This window comes from Lepus europaeus, chromosome 16 (assembly GCF_033115175.1).
Source record: "Lepus europaeus isolate LE1 chromosome 16, mLepTim1.pri, whole genome shotgun sequence".
Lineage (NCBI taxonomy): Eukaryota > Metazoa > Chordata > Mammalia > Lagomorpha > Leporidae > Lepus > Lepus europaeus.
This window is the reverse complement of record NC_084842.1, coordinates 24474937-24490161: the sequence shown is the minus strand read 5'-3', so window position 1 is coordinate 24490161 and position 15225 is coordinate 24474937. Positions and strand designations below refer to the sequence as shown.

The 15225-nt window shown below is 38.9% G+C and overlaps 1 protein-coding gene across 5 annotated transcripts in view; it reads right to left on the bottom strand.

Annotated features, from left to right (window-relative positions):
• The window catches only part of FAT1 (FAT atypical cadherin 1), a 125735-nt gene that overhangs the window by 43029 nt on the left and 67481 nt on the right, over window positions 1-15225 (bottom strand). For all 5 annotated transcript variants that reach the window (XR_009868171.1, XM_062212777.1, XM_062212780.1 and 2 more), the window contains exons 4-7: window positions 6301-6362; window positions 5769-6098; window positions 5248-5458; window positions 2623-2762 (exon numbers count right to left, since the gene is read on the bottom strand). Coding sequence is in view for 4 of the 5 variants with exons in the window: in XM_062212777.1 (XP_062068761.1) it covers window positions 2623-2762; window positions 5248-5458; window positions 5769-6098; window positions 6301-6362 (743 nt within the window). In the remaining variant the exon portion in view is untranslated. The remainder of the gene's footprint in view (window positions 1-2622; window positions 2763-5247; window positions 5459-5768; window positions 6099-6300; window positions 6363-15225) is intronic.

Genomic DNA, 15225 nt, shown 5'->3' with positions numbered 1-15225 from the left:
GACATTTCAATACATGTACACGGGTAGTGAACAAATAAGGGTAACTGGCATATCTGTCACATCAGACATTTTTCATTTCTTTGTTCTGGGAATGTTCAAAATCCTCTGCACCAGCTCTTTTGAAATATCCAGTTAACTGTTGTCATCCTTAGTTATCCTAGTAGATTGCAGAACAACAGATGGCATTCCTCCTCTCCATCTTCTACTCATCAACCATCCTTTCCCCATCCCACCCCCATGTCCCTCACAGGCACTGGTAACCACTATTCTATATTCCTATGCACTCAACTTTTCAGTTTCCATGTATGAGTGAGCTATGCAGTATTTATTTTCTGTGACTTGCTCATTTCACTAATGTAATGCCTACCTCATTCCTCCATGTTGCTGCAAATGACAGCATTTCATTCTTTTTAGGGCTGAGTAATATTCCACTGCATATGTATAATTAATTTACTTATATTAAATGATACAACTAATTACATTTAATTTAGCCACTCATATGTCTAAGGACTCCTAGCCATTTTATGATTGTGGTGAATAGTGCTACAATAAACATGTATTCATTGGACATGTATTCATATGGACAATAAACATGTATGCAGATGTCTCTTTGACATACTTTTTAGGCAGGAAGTCAGAAATTGAGCCTATGTGTGTTTGAGAAAGGCCTGAAGACCAGCACCCACTGCAGAAGCTCCAGAAGCCCAGCATCTTGCACTTCAAAGTCCTGCTCAGAACCTGATAACCTCCCAGGTGGTCCCAGCCCTTCCCCCAAGGAAAGCACCCAGAATTCTCTCTTCTCAGGACCAAAGGGGTTACCTGACAACATGGGGCAATAAAAACCTTCTTAGACAAGCCCTAAGGGAAGCCTCCCTACTCTGCCTGGGCCCAGCAAATCTGGGGAGGAATTTGCTAATTTTCACCCAACAAACCCTTCTGCCAGGACTCTCCATCCTTTGTCCTGGAGGAGAGGGGGAGTGGGTAAACAGATTCCCTTAAAAACCTAGGGAGTCCAACCAGACTTCGGACTACCCGCTCAGCCCTCTGCCTTTCTGCTGAGCCAACCCCTCTGGCCTGCCCAGGTATATTCTCTCCATTCAACCATGTAACCTCCCTCTCCCCCAGTCCAAGTGACTGGGTGATCTCTCTCTGTCCCTTCCGTTCTGATGGATGCCCTATCCCCAAGAAAGCCTTATCACTCTGCTCTCTGTCTCACACCTGAATTCTTCTTGCTTGAAGACAAGAATCCCAAGGCTTCCGCGGCCTTCTCTCTGTAACAATACTGATTTCAGTTCCTCTGGATATACATCCTGCAGTAGAACTGCTGTATCATAGGGTAGTTCTATTTTCAGGTTTTTGAGGAATTTCCACATTATTTTCCATAATGGTTATACAAATTTACATTACCACCAACAGTATGTGGAAGTTCCAAGGGCTGATTTTTAAAGAGAGAACATTAATTGATTCTGCTTGTCTCTAGAATGAGAATAGCTATGGACAAAATTGAAAGTTCAATATACTAGAACTCTCATGTACCAATTTCAAAATGACCCCATAAACATACAGTATAGCATATGGATCAATTCTACTTGCATTAAAAATCAGGAGCATTTGGAAAGAGGAATAAAATACATTCACAACTGGCTTTGCATTATCTATGTATTTCTTAATTGAAAAGAAATCGTTATTCCTTCATGCAACTAAAAGATATAGCAGAAGGATGGCACACATAAGATTTAAAATAGTTTAATTTAAAGTTAGAAAATGAATTAAGAAGCATCAGAATCTAATGTCTAACTTCTTCCTTAAGTATATGGTAGATTCCATACAATCCTTTAGCTCCTACCATTCTACTGTAAGCTCCAAGTGGGCAGGATTTCTGTCTGCTCTGTTTCCTACTTTTCAGCTTCCCAAAATATACTGCCCTGTAACAAATACACAAGTAACTGTTGAATGAATGGATAGCTCTCTGCCTCTTTCCCAAATCCCATAATGTTTATTCATCCAGGAAATGTTCCTTTTGTTATAACTCAAACAGCCCATAGTTACAGTGAAAAAGAATTTGTAGGAAATGAAAAGTTTGGGTTATAGGGTTTTACAATTTAAAGTTAGAAATCCCAGTCATTTGGCTGCCTCTTCATCATCAGATTGGAACAAATAAAGGTAATAAAAGGATTACTAAAACACTTTTATCAGTCACTGTTATATAGCCCTGGTTGTTAGCCTTAAAGGGGGAAGGGTGGGATCCCAAAGAAGTGACTTAGAAGATTAATCACTTTAACTAGCTTTAATGAAAATGACCTGCACAATTCATCCATAACAGTGATATGCTTTAAATTAACCTGAGTAGGAAATTTTGATGGCATAACAATGTGGTTTAGTTTTAAGTCTCCTGTCAAAATGTTCAAAACTGCTTTACTACACATAAAACCCAAATCATGGTTTGTAGTTAACTTTCTTTATCTACATAAAAATTCTTGGTGTGTGTAGATGTAAAAACTGTGACAACATACTAACTTCTGTTGTCAGAACCACAGAGGGCAACTCAACTGTTCACACTGCCCGCAGTGTGAATGCTATCTCCATCCTACCCAGACAGCACATCATTAGTAACTCACTCACCTGTGTAAGGATAGTGCTGCTTCCATCTGTAGCCTCGACTGTGAGGTTATAGTTGGATTTCTGTTCTGCATCAAGAGGTTTGGCAACAATGATGGTTCCAGTGCCCTTGTCCACATCAAAGTGACTATCATAGTTGCCACCTAGTTTAAATTAGGGTAGACAGAAGATTAAAAACACATCACAATATAAAAATCTATCAATTAATGGCAGCGGAAAAAAACAGACTTCTGATACACTGATCAAAATGATTCCAAAGAGCTAGAACTTTGGAAGACAAGAAAAGCATGGCCAATTAGAGAGACAGTGTTTTAAAAGCAAAATTATATCCTATATGTTAAGGTAGCTACTGAGAAGCAGCAAAACAATAACTCTGAAAAACAGAAAAAAAAAAACAGTAATATTGCCAAAGAATTACTTTCAATTTGCTTTTTTCAGAGGTTCTGAAAATTCCTTTAATTTACCTTGCGGTAGCTGTATGACATATCACCAAGCACTTAAAAGCAGAATTATTAAAAAAGATTTCATGGTACTTTGAGCATATTGCTCTAATAAAATAACTACTACAAACAAATGTTAACTCTGATAAATATAATAGTAGTTAACTTTAATCATTCCTGTCTATTACACACAATGTGAAAATAAATGTATTCCGACTGTTGTCAAACACAAAGCTTAATGATGCAGAAGTTTCTGTCTTACTAATACTACTCAAAGGTATCCCCAACTATATTTTAGATAAAAACCTTTCAAAACCATTGAAGCTTAGATATTTCTATCAATGAAATGGAAAGAAAGGAGATGCTTAATGTCATGATGAAGTTATACTATTAAATCTAACCGAAAGGCAAAAAAACACAGACACACACGTTCATGGTCTTAAATCAAATCCAAAACTACAGGTGTAGGGATGTATTGCAAATGCAATGGGTGACCACGTGCATACTAAGAAAAAAAGAGCAATGAGAAGCATTGGAAATAAAAAAAAATAAAGAAAATCAATGCTTTTATTATTTTAGATCTCATAATCTTAGGCAAATTATGTGATCTCAGCAGATACCTTCTGCTGTACAGTTCAGGTCACAAGTCATCTGAAAGATGTAAAAAACTTCTCTAGCAAGTGTATCTCCTGGCACAGCCAAAAGAAGCAAGCATGAAAAGCAAGCACAGAATAGAAAGAACAATCAATCAAACCAGCTCCAAACATGGTAGGTAGTAGTCAGCAATGTCAGATGCTATACAACAGTAGCCTGTTAATCTGGAAATGTGATAAAAGTTAAGAGAAGGCAAACAGACTATTCTGATTATAGTGGACTATAAAAACAATCTTGTTCTCCTTAAACTGTAACAGTTTCATAAGTGTTGATGACATTAATAATTTTATGCAAAGACCAAAAGCAGGGAAAATAGTCCACTGCCTAGTGTGAAAGTTCAAGAGGCAAAGCATGTAGTACAGCCACCCTGTTTCCATGAGGCTCAACTTTCTGAAAGAGAATTTGGGGGTAACTTGGTTGTGAGGTAGAACAGGGGGAAAGGATATGAAATTCTGACTACAGATGAATCACAGCATGTATTTTTGGTTTTATAAATATCAAAGTCTATGTGAATCTTTTTCAGTTAGTTGAATACGGTATTATTACATTCAATGCCTGAACCAAATTAAACAAGGGGAAGTGCTAGGCAGGGGGATTGGCTTAAGCACGTACATTATATTACAGGATGAGATCTAATGAACCCTGCTTCCTACTCAAAGTGAGGTGAATAAAATTAAAAAGCCACAGCTGACATTGTAATGTTTTACTCATACAAAACTCATTTTATTTGCTATAAAATACTGAAATATATATATATATATATATATATATATATATATATATATATATACATACACACACATTTAAATGTTTTATTTGTTTGAAAGGCAGAGCCACTGTGGGGTTGGGGGAAGGGGAAGTAGTGGGAGAGAAAGAACTCTTCCATCTGCTGATCTGCTGGTTCACTCCCCAAATGGTCACACTGGCCCAAGTCTCGGCCAGGCTGAAGCCTGCAGCCAGAACTCCTTCAGTTTCCTATACATGGGCAGAGGTTCCAGTACCTGGGCCATTTCCCTTGCCTTTCTAGGCACTTTAGCAGGAAGCTGGATACAAAGGAGGGCAGCAAAGACTCAAATGGGCACTCTAACTTGGGATGCCTGTCAGCAAAGCAGGCTGCAGTTTAGTTCACTGCACCACAATGCTGGTCCCTGTGACAATCACTTAAATACTCTACTAATCGTCACTAAAAATAATACCGTGCCATGTATCACAAATGAAGAATTAAAAATTAAGAAGCTGTGCTTTTCTATCTAAACATTCAGGATTCCTTGAAACTATGTGAAGCACTTTTAAAAAAATCTGATTGTTAATATTACAAAACTTGATGAATATACTGTACTTATTCAAAACAATATATGTTGCATATTGTAAAAAAAATTTCAACCCAACTATTATAGTTTAAAGCAAATTCTCTACCAGCAGGTCATATACTTGATTTTAAATTCTGAGCTGTGCAACAAAAATCAGAAAACCACATACAAATTATTCTCAGTGTAACCTATATAAGGCAGTGGAAACTATGAGGAACGCTTACCAGTGATGTCAAACCAAAGAGGTCTACCAGGTGGCTCAACAGATATGACTCCAATCATATGAGCGACTGGATCACTTTCCATTACAGTAAAAGTAAAAAATGATTCTTCAAATGAAATTGGCTCCAAGGATGGCTTGGGTTTAGAGATCCATTCAATATGGAGTCTAGTGGTTGATGACTTTTGAGGGCGACCATTATCAACTGCCTTAATCTATAAAAGAGGAGAAGAGTGAGTAAGACACCCAAGCAGAAATTACATTCTGTAACTACAGCAGATTGGGTCAGTCTTAAATCTAGCCAATTTCTAACATCTAACATTTGTATTTGAATATACCACATTTAATGTTTGACAAAAAGGACAATGATTCTGTGACCAAATTCAACTCTACTCTTCTCAACCATGATCAAGCACCACTTGACTGTTAAGTCCCAAACACTGAAGCCATTCTCCATAGAGAGAAATACAAGACCAAGTTCCTAACCAAAGCATAAGAAATTTAAAGACTTCTGTCTTAACTCACTGAAAGAATGTCGTATTCTCCGGCTCCAGAGAACTTTTTGGATGAAACCATTCCGGTTTTTGGTTCGATAAAAAATTTGCCATGCTCATTGCCATCTTCAATGCTGTAGGATATTTCCGCGTTGGGACCTTCATCTTTGTCCATCGCTATCACGCGATAGAGAGGCTCACGTCTGGCATTTCTTTCTCGTTCTGGCTTTTCCCGCTCTGGGAGTCTAATTTTGTAAAACTTTTGCAGGAACTGAGGTTTGTTGTCATTTTCATCAAGGATTTTCACAATTACTCTTGCAATGGTTGATTTGGGGGGAATACCGTTGTCTGTCACAGTAACCTGTTTGGTAAAGTAATACACGTGTTTTTCAGATCATATTTCATAAAAAGTGTCTTGTTCCTAATGATAATCATCTCTTTACTAATGATCAAAAAGTGATAACAAAATATTAATTATGAATACTGGTTAACAAAGTAAGACTCTTCCTTCCTGTACTTTTAATTATAACATTTTTAAGCAATTAAAACAAAGGAATGCTTACTTCCAGAATGTGTTCCTCTTGCTGCTCTCTGTCTAGTTTCCTTGATGTGGTTGTGATGAGACCTGCAAAACGGTAACAGTTCGTTGATCCTCACCAAATACAAGCAATTACAAAATAGTGTAATGGAATTCGAAAAAAAAAGAAAAGAAAAATCTCTAATATGTATTCAAGGAAAAAATGATTAGTAAACTTAAGTTCCAGGAATAACTGTTTTATTTACAAAATAGCAACATGTTACATGTCCATACTTTAATAATCCTTATACATACTGGATAAATAATAGAAATACTGACAAAAAGAAAAAACTCAAAGCCATATTTTTCTATATCTGTTAGTAGTTTCAATATACATTTTCTAAGAAAATATTTTTTAGAAGTGAGATAAAGTTATCTAGGACTCCAACTTCATTTCTATCTCTAATTGCTGCAGAGATAAGTGAGAATTGACAGAAATAACTCCTGTAACTACATTAAAAAGATCACTGGAAAACATAATGAAGACCAAAATCTATTACCTTTAAATCATCTGCCTTCAAAAATAAAGAATTGTTATAAAACGTAATGCAATTTTCTAGGTAATCGCTGTGGCTCAAACAACATTTAGTTTCCAATAAAAGAAAATAAACAATTCTCAAAGAAATCTGATATTCTGTATTTCTTGGATTTTTCTCTCAAGCTAGAGTTACCCTATAAAGCTTCAATCTCTCTCAGTAACTTTAAATAACTGTCTGCTAAATTGTCAACATATGTTAGGATCCCCGAGGATCGTTAAAATCGATTGAATATATTTTTATACTTCACCAAAAAAAAAAAAAAATCCCCTAACACTAAATGTCCTCTGCAACTGGTGTTGGTAACCGGCAGGTGCATGTTGAATGGTCATTAAACCTGAAAATCAAGCAGAGTCTAGCAAGACAATTCTGGGGCTAACCTTTCTCTTCCCACACATTTTGAGGTTTTTTCCCCCCCATAGGGAAATACTTGAAATAATTCACATGTAAGAATTGACTTCAGCACTCTAATTTATTTTCTTCTTTATAATCGTAACTAATTTCATAGAACTACTAATTAAAAGTTATTCAAACATTTCTCTGAACTTGTAAATCAAAGATCTGTTTTCATTTAATTCAAAGTTTTGTTTTCCTTAAACAATTACTAAGAACCTAAATCAACATTATCTTCTCAATTCAATGAAACAGCCCTCTCTTTTTAACAAAGAACAACAAAAGACTGTATGGTAGCTGGCTGGGACTTTTCCCAAACCATAGTATCTATAGATTAAAGGGAGCTCAGCAAAAAAGGCTTCCCACTGAATAATAGCCTGAAAGTGTTGCTTAATGTAGCACAAGTTTGATTTTCATTAGTCACAAACCTTTTAAAGCTAATTCCTTTTTTTTCCTATCAAAAGTTTGCCGCCCACTTTGTAGGTTTGAGTAATTCAAGAATGACAAGAAACGTGATTAAGTGCTGTGGAACTGTCCTACTGTGTCCATCAAGACTGCTAACAAAAGACTTACCTGCCTCTACACCACCAATTCAATACAAAGCCAAAGAGGAACCAGAGACCATATCCTGCCTAGGTCTGAAATCCTTTGCATGTTCTATACACTTCAAAGTGAGACTCATTAATGCCATTAAAATGCAATGAATTGTCATACTACTTTTCCCATCCATTTTAGCCCCACCACTCACTCATTCACTTTCAGTTCCAACTAGAGACCTGTCAGAGAAGACCATTGGTTCTGAACTCTGGAGTCCTCAATGAGAAAATACATCAGCCCACAGTGTTATTACACTCACTCATTTTTTTTTCTCGAAGATTTAATACTATTTGAAAGTCAGAGTTACAAAGGGAGAGAGACAGAGAGTGAGCGATTCCATCAGCTGGTTCACTCCCAAAATGGCCATATCCAAGAACCAGGAACTCCATCCAGGTCTCCTACATGGGTGGCAGAGGCACTTGCACTGTCTTTTGCTGCTTTCCCAGCATTAGCAGGGAACTGGATCAGAAGCACAGCAGCCAGGACTTGAACTGCGCCCACATGGGATCCTGCCATCGACGGCTTTATCCACTACGCCACAATGCCAATCCTACAGTCACTCATTTTAAAGTTGTCCTTCGTATGCTGTAAAGCCGTGAGAACAGGGACTTTTTTTTTTTTTTTTTAATTTTTGACAAGCAGAGTGGACAGTGAGAGAGAGAGACAGACAGAAAGGTCTTCCTTTTGCCGTTGGTTCACCCTCCATTGGCCGCCGCGGTAGCGCGCTGCGGCCGGCGCACCGCGCTGATATGATGGCAGGAGCCAGGTGCTTATCCTGGTCTCCCATGGGGTGCAGGGCCCAAGTACTTGGGCCATCCTCCACTGCCTTCCTGGGCCATAGCAGAGAGCTGGCCTGGAAGAGGGGCAACTGGGACAGAATCCGGTGCCCTGACCGGGACTAGAACCCGGTGTGCCGGCGCCGCAAGGCGGAGGATTAGCCTAGTGAGCCGCAGCGCCGGCTGAGAACAGGGATTTTGTCTTTCTTATTAGCTTGTTTAATCCACTACTGTATCTCTATCACCTTCCCAAAAAAAAAAAAAAAAAGCGTGTACATTCTTTCTAAAATGTTAAGAAGCTAACATTACAATTATGGGGGTGAGCACTGTAGCATAGCATGTTAAACTGCTGCTTGGGATACCTGCATCCCATATCGGAGTGCTAGTTTGTGGGCTGGCAACTCTGCTTCTGATCCAGCTTCCTGCCAATGCATCCTGGGAGACAGGAGATGAAAGTATTTGGACCCCTCTCACCCACATGGGAGAACTGGATAGAGTTCTGGGCTCCTGGTTTTGGTCTGGCTCAGCCCTCATTACGGTGGGCTTTGGGTAGTGAAACAGTGGATCATATCCATTCTCATTCTCTCTCTCTCTCTCATATATATATATATATATATATATATATATATATATATATATGCCTTTCAAGTAGATGAAAATTAAGAAGCAAAACTATAACAATTTAGAATGTGTATTACATTCTAAACTACTCTTCAGCAAATTTGTAACTTACAGAAGAGCTAATAGAGACTCATTTAAGATGTTATCAGGGTATTTGAAGAAATTCATGGAAAATGAAATTAAAAGTTTATTTGAGGGTAGGGGGTTGGGGGTGCAGAGCAGGCCTTTGTGGAAGTTAAGACAATGGTTGGGATGCCTATGTCCCATATCAGAATGCCTGGGTTCAAATTCTGTTCCACCCTGCTCCTGATTTCCACTTCCTACTAATACACACCCTGGGAGGCAGTAGGTGATGCTTCTAGTAGCTGATACCCTGCCACCCACACAGGAGACTTGGATTGAGTTCCTGACTCACATGTTTTTAAGGAATAAACCAGTAGATAGGAAACCTGTTTCTCTCTATACCTCTCAAATATTTTTTTAAAATTTTACTTTGGTTCACAAAAGTTGAAATCTGTGCATAGTGTTTCATAATAAACATCCTCCACAATTTTTTGTAAAGTCCTCTCATATTTATAGGCAAGATGTCAGGTACCACTGATATTCAACAGACCTTTGAAGGCACAAATCTGAGGCACAGGGAAGCACTCAGAGGCACAGACTGTGGTGATACCATAAGTACATAAGAGACTATGAAGCTAAACAGAATGCTGAGCCTACAGACAAAAAAGAAGAAGCAAAAACAGAGAAGCAATCTGAAGCCTAAGAAGCAGTCTGCTGAAACGGAAACCCCAGTGTCCCAGAAGAGAAAAGGTGGAGAATTTTAAGAGGAAGTAACTCCTCCAGGTATTCCAGAGACACTCAGAAGAGGTGAAAGAAAGGCAGGCAGGATGGTATTTCTGGGAAAGGTACTACTTTATGAAGAGATTGTTTATATGTCAGCAGAGTGTTCAGTAGTAAGCGACCATAAACAAGAGAGAAGATGAAGACCTGAATGACCCAACAGTGGCCACTAGCCTCTTGTGGCTGTTGAAATTTAAAATAATTAAAATGAAATAAAACTTAAAACTTATTTTTTCACTCAAGTCCTGGGGCTAGTGACTAGGGGAATAAGGTAGATGCAGAGAACTCCCGCTGGCTGCGGCAGGCAGCTGTACTGAGCAGCATTGATCTAGACATGAAATACCAACTGCAAATCAAGATCAGATAAGAAAACCCTACAGGTGCAGCTGATTACTCAATGCAGAATGCATTTTACAAACACACACACAAATTCTAAATTCACAAAACTCCTACCAAAATGAGTACCACCAAGGAAGTCTCTGTGTTCTTCCCTAATGCCATCACCAGGGAAAGGCTGTGCCTCTGCATTCAAGGGGGCAGCATGTGGAGGGCTACCTCCTCTGAGAGATGGGGTAAAACTTGTGCTTTCTGTGCATTTTCATGGAAAATGAATTCTGAACAGAAAATATCTAATGAGACAGAAAAACACTTCCTTTTTAGCTAGAGAGCTAATACCCCAGGATCGTTGCCCAGACAGTGTGGGCTGGGCCTGTGAGCATCTTCTGTTAACTTACTCCCGCCTCGGTATGTCTGTACATCTCTTTCCTGCTAATGCCATCCCTGGTGGACTTGACAGACACCTGCCTGAAAAATGAACCCAGAGTACACCTCCTCCAAACATCTACTACCTGTCATTAACCTTGTGGGTGCTAAATCCAATCTTTAAAATATTTGTGCTCATCTGTAACCATTTCTTGCTAAATCCCAGAAAGATAGATACTTAATAGAAATAGTACAGAATTTCAGAAGTGGAGAGAAGATTATCAAGCTGAGTTGGCTGGGCCAAAGAGAAGTTACATTTTTCCTATACCACCAATGACTCACTGAAAAAACTGAGATTAGGATTTAGTTCTCCTGAGGATCATGTGAGTTGTTTCCCTCCTGTCACACCACACCGCAGTTACTGCATTATGGTATTTCAAGACTCCATAAATTCTGAACTGTGACCCCCATGAATTTCAACCAAAAAAAAAAAATGATTAAACATTACTCATTCAATAGGTCCAAAAAAGCAAGTTAGAAAATAAATCAAAAGCAGAAAAAAGCATATGCAAGTGCTTCATTTTGTAACCTGTGTTTCAGCTTCTTTTTCTGCAAGGACTTTAAAAACAGAAACAGAATGAAAACTGGAACATTATTTTCTATACACCAATACTATCACAAATGTGGGTAGCAGACAGTTTCTCCTCACCAATCAGCAGTTACAAATTTACCCTATGAATACATGCAAAATTAAAGGACCAAGCTCTACTACATTTAAGAGGCATTATTTTAAAAATATTCAGAATCTTTCAAGACTGTGTAGACATCATGTAAGACAAGAGAGTTGCAATGTTTCAAAGCAAAATTTTACAGGTAATTATTATAAATCAATAGCAAAAAACCATCTGCTCACCTCAAAACTCTAGAGAGGAAATGGTCTTCTCAGAGCAGACAGCAAACCCTGGTGAACATGAAAGGACTGGAAGGTGGAGATGATAGTGTGAGACAGTCCACAAAGGTGCAACTATTTCATACATCCATTCAACTATTTAGCAGTACTATCTACTCAGAATGTAGAGATGATTAAGACACTCTTTGGAAGTTGGCAAAGACTCTATTTGAGAAACAATGAGAGAGAGTGTACAGGGTACACATAAAAAGCAGGGAAGAGTGGCTACTTGATCTAGCATTTAAGGAGCTGGATGGGACACCTGCATCCCATATTTGAGTGTTAGGGTTTGAGTCCCAGCTCCACTCCCAAGTTCAGCTTTGGGCTAAAGCAGACCCTGGAAAGTTGTAGTAATGGCTTAAGTACCTGGGTCCTTGTTACCCAGGTGGGAAACCAGAAAGAATTCCCAGTTCCTGGCTTTAGCCTGGTGCAGACCTGGCTGCTGAGGGTATATGATAAGGATTGCTTTCATGATATTCAGTCTTCTTTAAGATTCAGCAACATTTAAAAAAAAATTACAATAAGACATTTCAATATACAAAAGGATACCTTTTATATCAACAGCATGAATAAATTTTATACAAAGAATATTGCAAAAATCAAAAATGCAAGGTTCTGGTGTGAGACGTGTACCTCTATATGTGTATATGTGACAGGGAAAATCCCAAATTATTACCTGTGATTACCGTGGTGGGTTGAGTGGTGGCGCCAAACCAAAAGATAGGCTGTACCTGTAACTTTATTTAGAAAAGAAGTCTTTGAAGATGTAATTAAGTCAAAGACCTCAAGATGAGATCACCCTGGACTTAACACTGGGCCCTATCCAATGGCAAATATCCTTTTCAAAGGAATGCAGAGGAAGCCTGGAGACACAGACACACCAGCTCAAGGAAAAAGGCCTCCTGAAGAATGCTGCCTCAGGCAAAAGCCTGGAGAAGGAAAAGGGATCCTTTCCCTTCAGACTTCAGAGGGAGAGCAGCCTTAACAACACCATGGGGTCTGGAGACTCTATGAGATAATAATTTTTTGTTGTTTGAAGGGATCCCATGGGTAGTAATTGGTTGCATAGCCTTAGGAAAATAATGTTCTCTTTATTTTTTGTAAATAAAATTGTTTTCTTTTTATTTGAAAGGCAGATACAGTGAAAGAGATATCTCCCATCTCCACTTCCCAAAATGCCTGCCAACAGCCAGGACTGGGCCAGGCTAAAGCCACTGAAGCCAGGAACGCCATTAAGATCTCCCAGGTGGGTAGCAAGAACCCAATTACTTCCTACCTGTGTCATCACCTGCTACCTCCCAGGGTGTCCATTTGCAGGAGGCTGAATGGGAAGCAGAGCAGCCAGACAGGAACCAGGTCCTCTAATAAAGTATGCCAGGGTTCTAAGCAAATCCCAACACTCGTCACCATGCTTTCTTTGTAAAGTAATAGCTTTATTGAGATAGAATTGATACACAAAAAAACTGTACACACTTAATGAATATAATTTGATGAGCTTGGAACTGTTTCATGAATTTTCCAAATTATTAATATGTAAAATATCCCATAAATTGAGTATTAGATATAACATGGAATATATTCTCAAATTCCTTCTCTCCCATAATAGAAGAAACAACTGCCTGAATATTTTTTCAGTAACCCCACAACAAAAATTATGCACACTAGATTAATGCCTATAAAACTAAGTTTTTCAACTAAGAGCCAAGACAGGAAAAACCCTTTTAGTCCGAATAAACCAAAAAAAATTCTCACTAATGTCCTAAGAGTTTGTTTAACAAGCAACATGGCTTTAAGGAACAATGAGATTGATCTGTTAAACAAGAAAATTGTTTTCAAAAATAATTTTCCCAATAAAATATTCAGGAGACAGATTTACCTGTTCTCACTTTATTATATTTGCCAAAAGCATCCTTTCTTATTTTAGCCATATTTCTCCTTCTATTTATATAGAAGCTAAGAAAAATCAATGAAATGCCTACTGCTAGAGAAAATTAACAGAAATTATTAAATAAATACAGGAAATATGAGGGATCTGAGTTAATAAAAGTGTTTTAGAACTTTATGGGGCTGGCGTTGTGGCGCAGTGGATAATGCCACCGCCTGCAACACTGGCATCCCAAATGGGTGCCAGTTCAAGTCCCAGCTGTTCCACTTCTGATCCAGCTCCCTGCTAATGTGCCTGGGAAAGCAGCAGAGGATGGCCCAAGTCCTTGGGCCCCTGCACCCATGTAAGAAACCCAGAGAAGTTCCTGGCTCCTGACAAGCCAATCTCTAGCTATTATGGCCTTTTGGGGAGTGAACCAATGGATGGAAGATCGCTCTCTCTCTCTCTCTCTGTTTCTCCCTCCCTCTTTAATTTTGCCTTTCAAATAAATAAATAAATCTTTTAAATAGGAAAAAGTTAAAAAAAGGTACCAGAGCTGTGGCCCAGAAGGTAAAGCCATCGTCTGCTGTGTCGGCATCCCACATGGGTGCCAGTTCAAGTCTTAGCTGCTCCACTTCCAGTCCAGCTCTCTGCTATGGCCTGGGAAAGCAGTGAAAGATGGCCCAGGTCCTGGGGCCCCTGCACTTGCATGAGAAGACCCAGAGGAGGCTCCTGGCTCCTGGCTTCGGGTTGACACAACTCTGGCCATTGCGGCCAATTAGGGAGTGAACCAGCGGATGGAAGACCTCTCTGTCTCTCTGCTTCTCCTTCTCTGTGTAACTCTTTCAAATACATAAATAAACCTTTAAAAAAAAGAACTTTATGGGATATGTATTTCAAACCTGAGGCTCCTGAATAATTTTGTTTTTAATTTCCAAGTACATGACTGAATTAGCTATCAAAGAACTAAAGGGACTATCCAAATGTATGGAAAATAAAGAGGGTAATGTGATTACAAATTATTTCCATATTAAAGATGAAGTATTAAAGCAAAACAGAGGACTGGTGAGACAGAGAAACATGAAAACAGTGAGTGTGGCGTTCCCTGCAGCATGTGACTGTCACTCTGTCAGCACTTTTTTCACGGGACGTTCTTGTCTACAGATATGTACCAAACCAGGTTCAATAAAATGAAAACAGCCTCGGAACAAGGCTGTCTACTGCAATTTACAGAGAGCATGGCTGAAGTCCTGGATCTGCAGACGGCAACACAGGTGAACAGAACAGGGAACAAGAATTAAACCAGCAACGGTGTTCACTTGCTCAGACTTTCAAGACTCTTCTTCCAACAAAAGAAAGGGAAAATCATTCAAATCTGGTTAATCTTAAAAACCTTGCATCACTCAACTGTAAAACAAGTATTAAACCACCACTACATTCTTAGGATTGTATTCATTCAATGGCGGCAATAATAAATGAGTAACAGGTGGTTCTGGCGTTCATGACCTGAACCAGGACTGGGTCCCCACAAAACACAGATGAGACCAGGACAAACACTGCAAAGGCAAAGCTGAGTGTAAAGACTGGCAGGGAGGCATCACAAGGCCTTCCTCTCCTCCACCCTCCACCT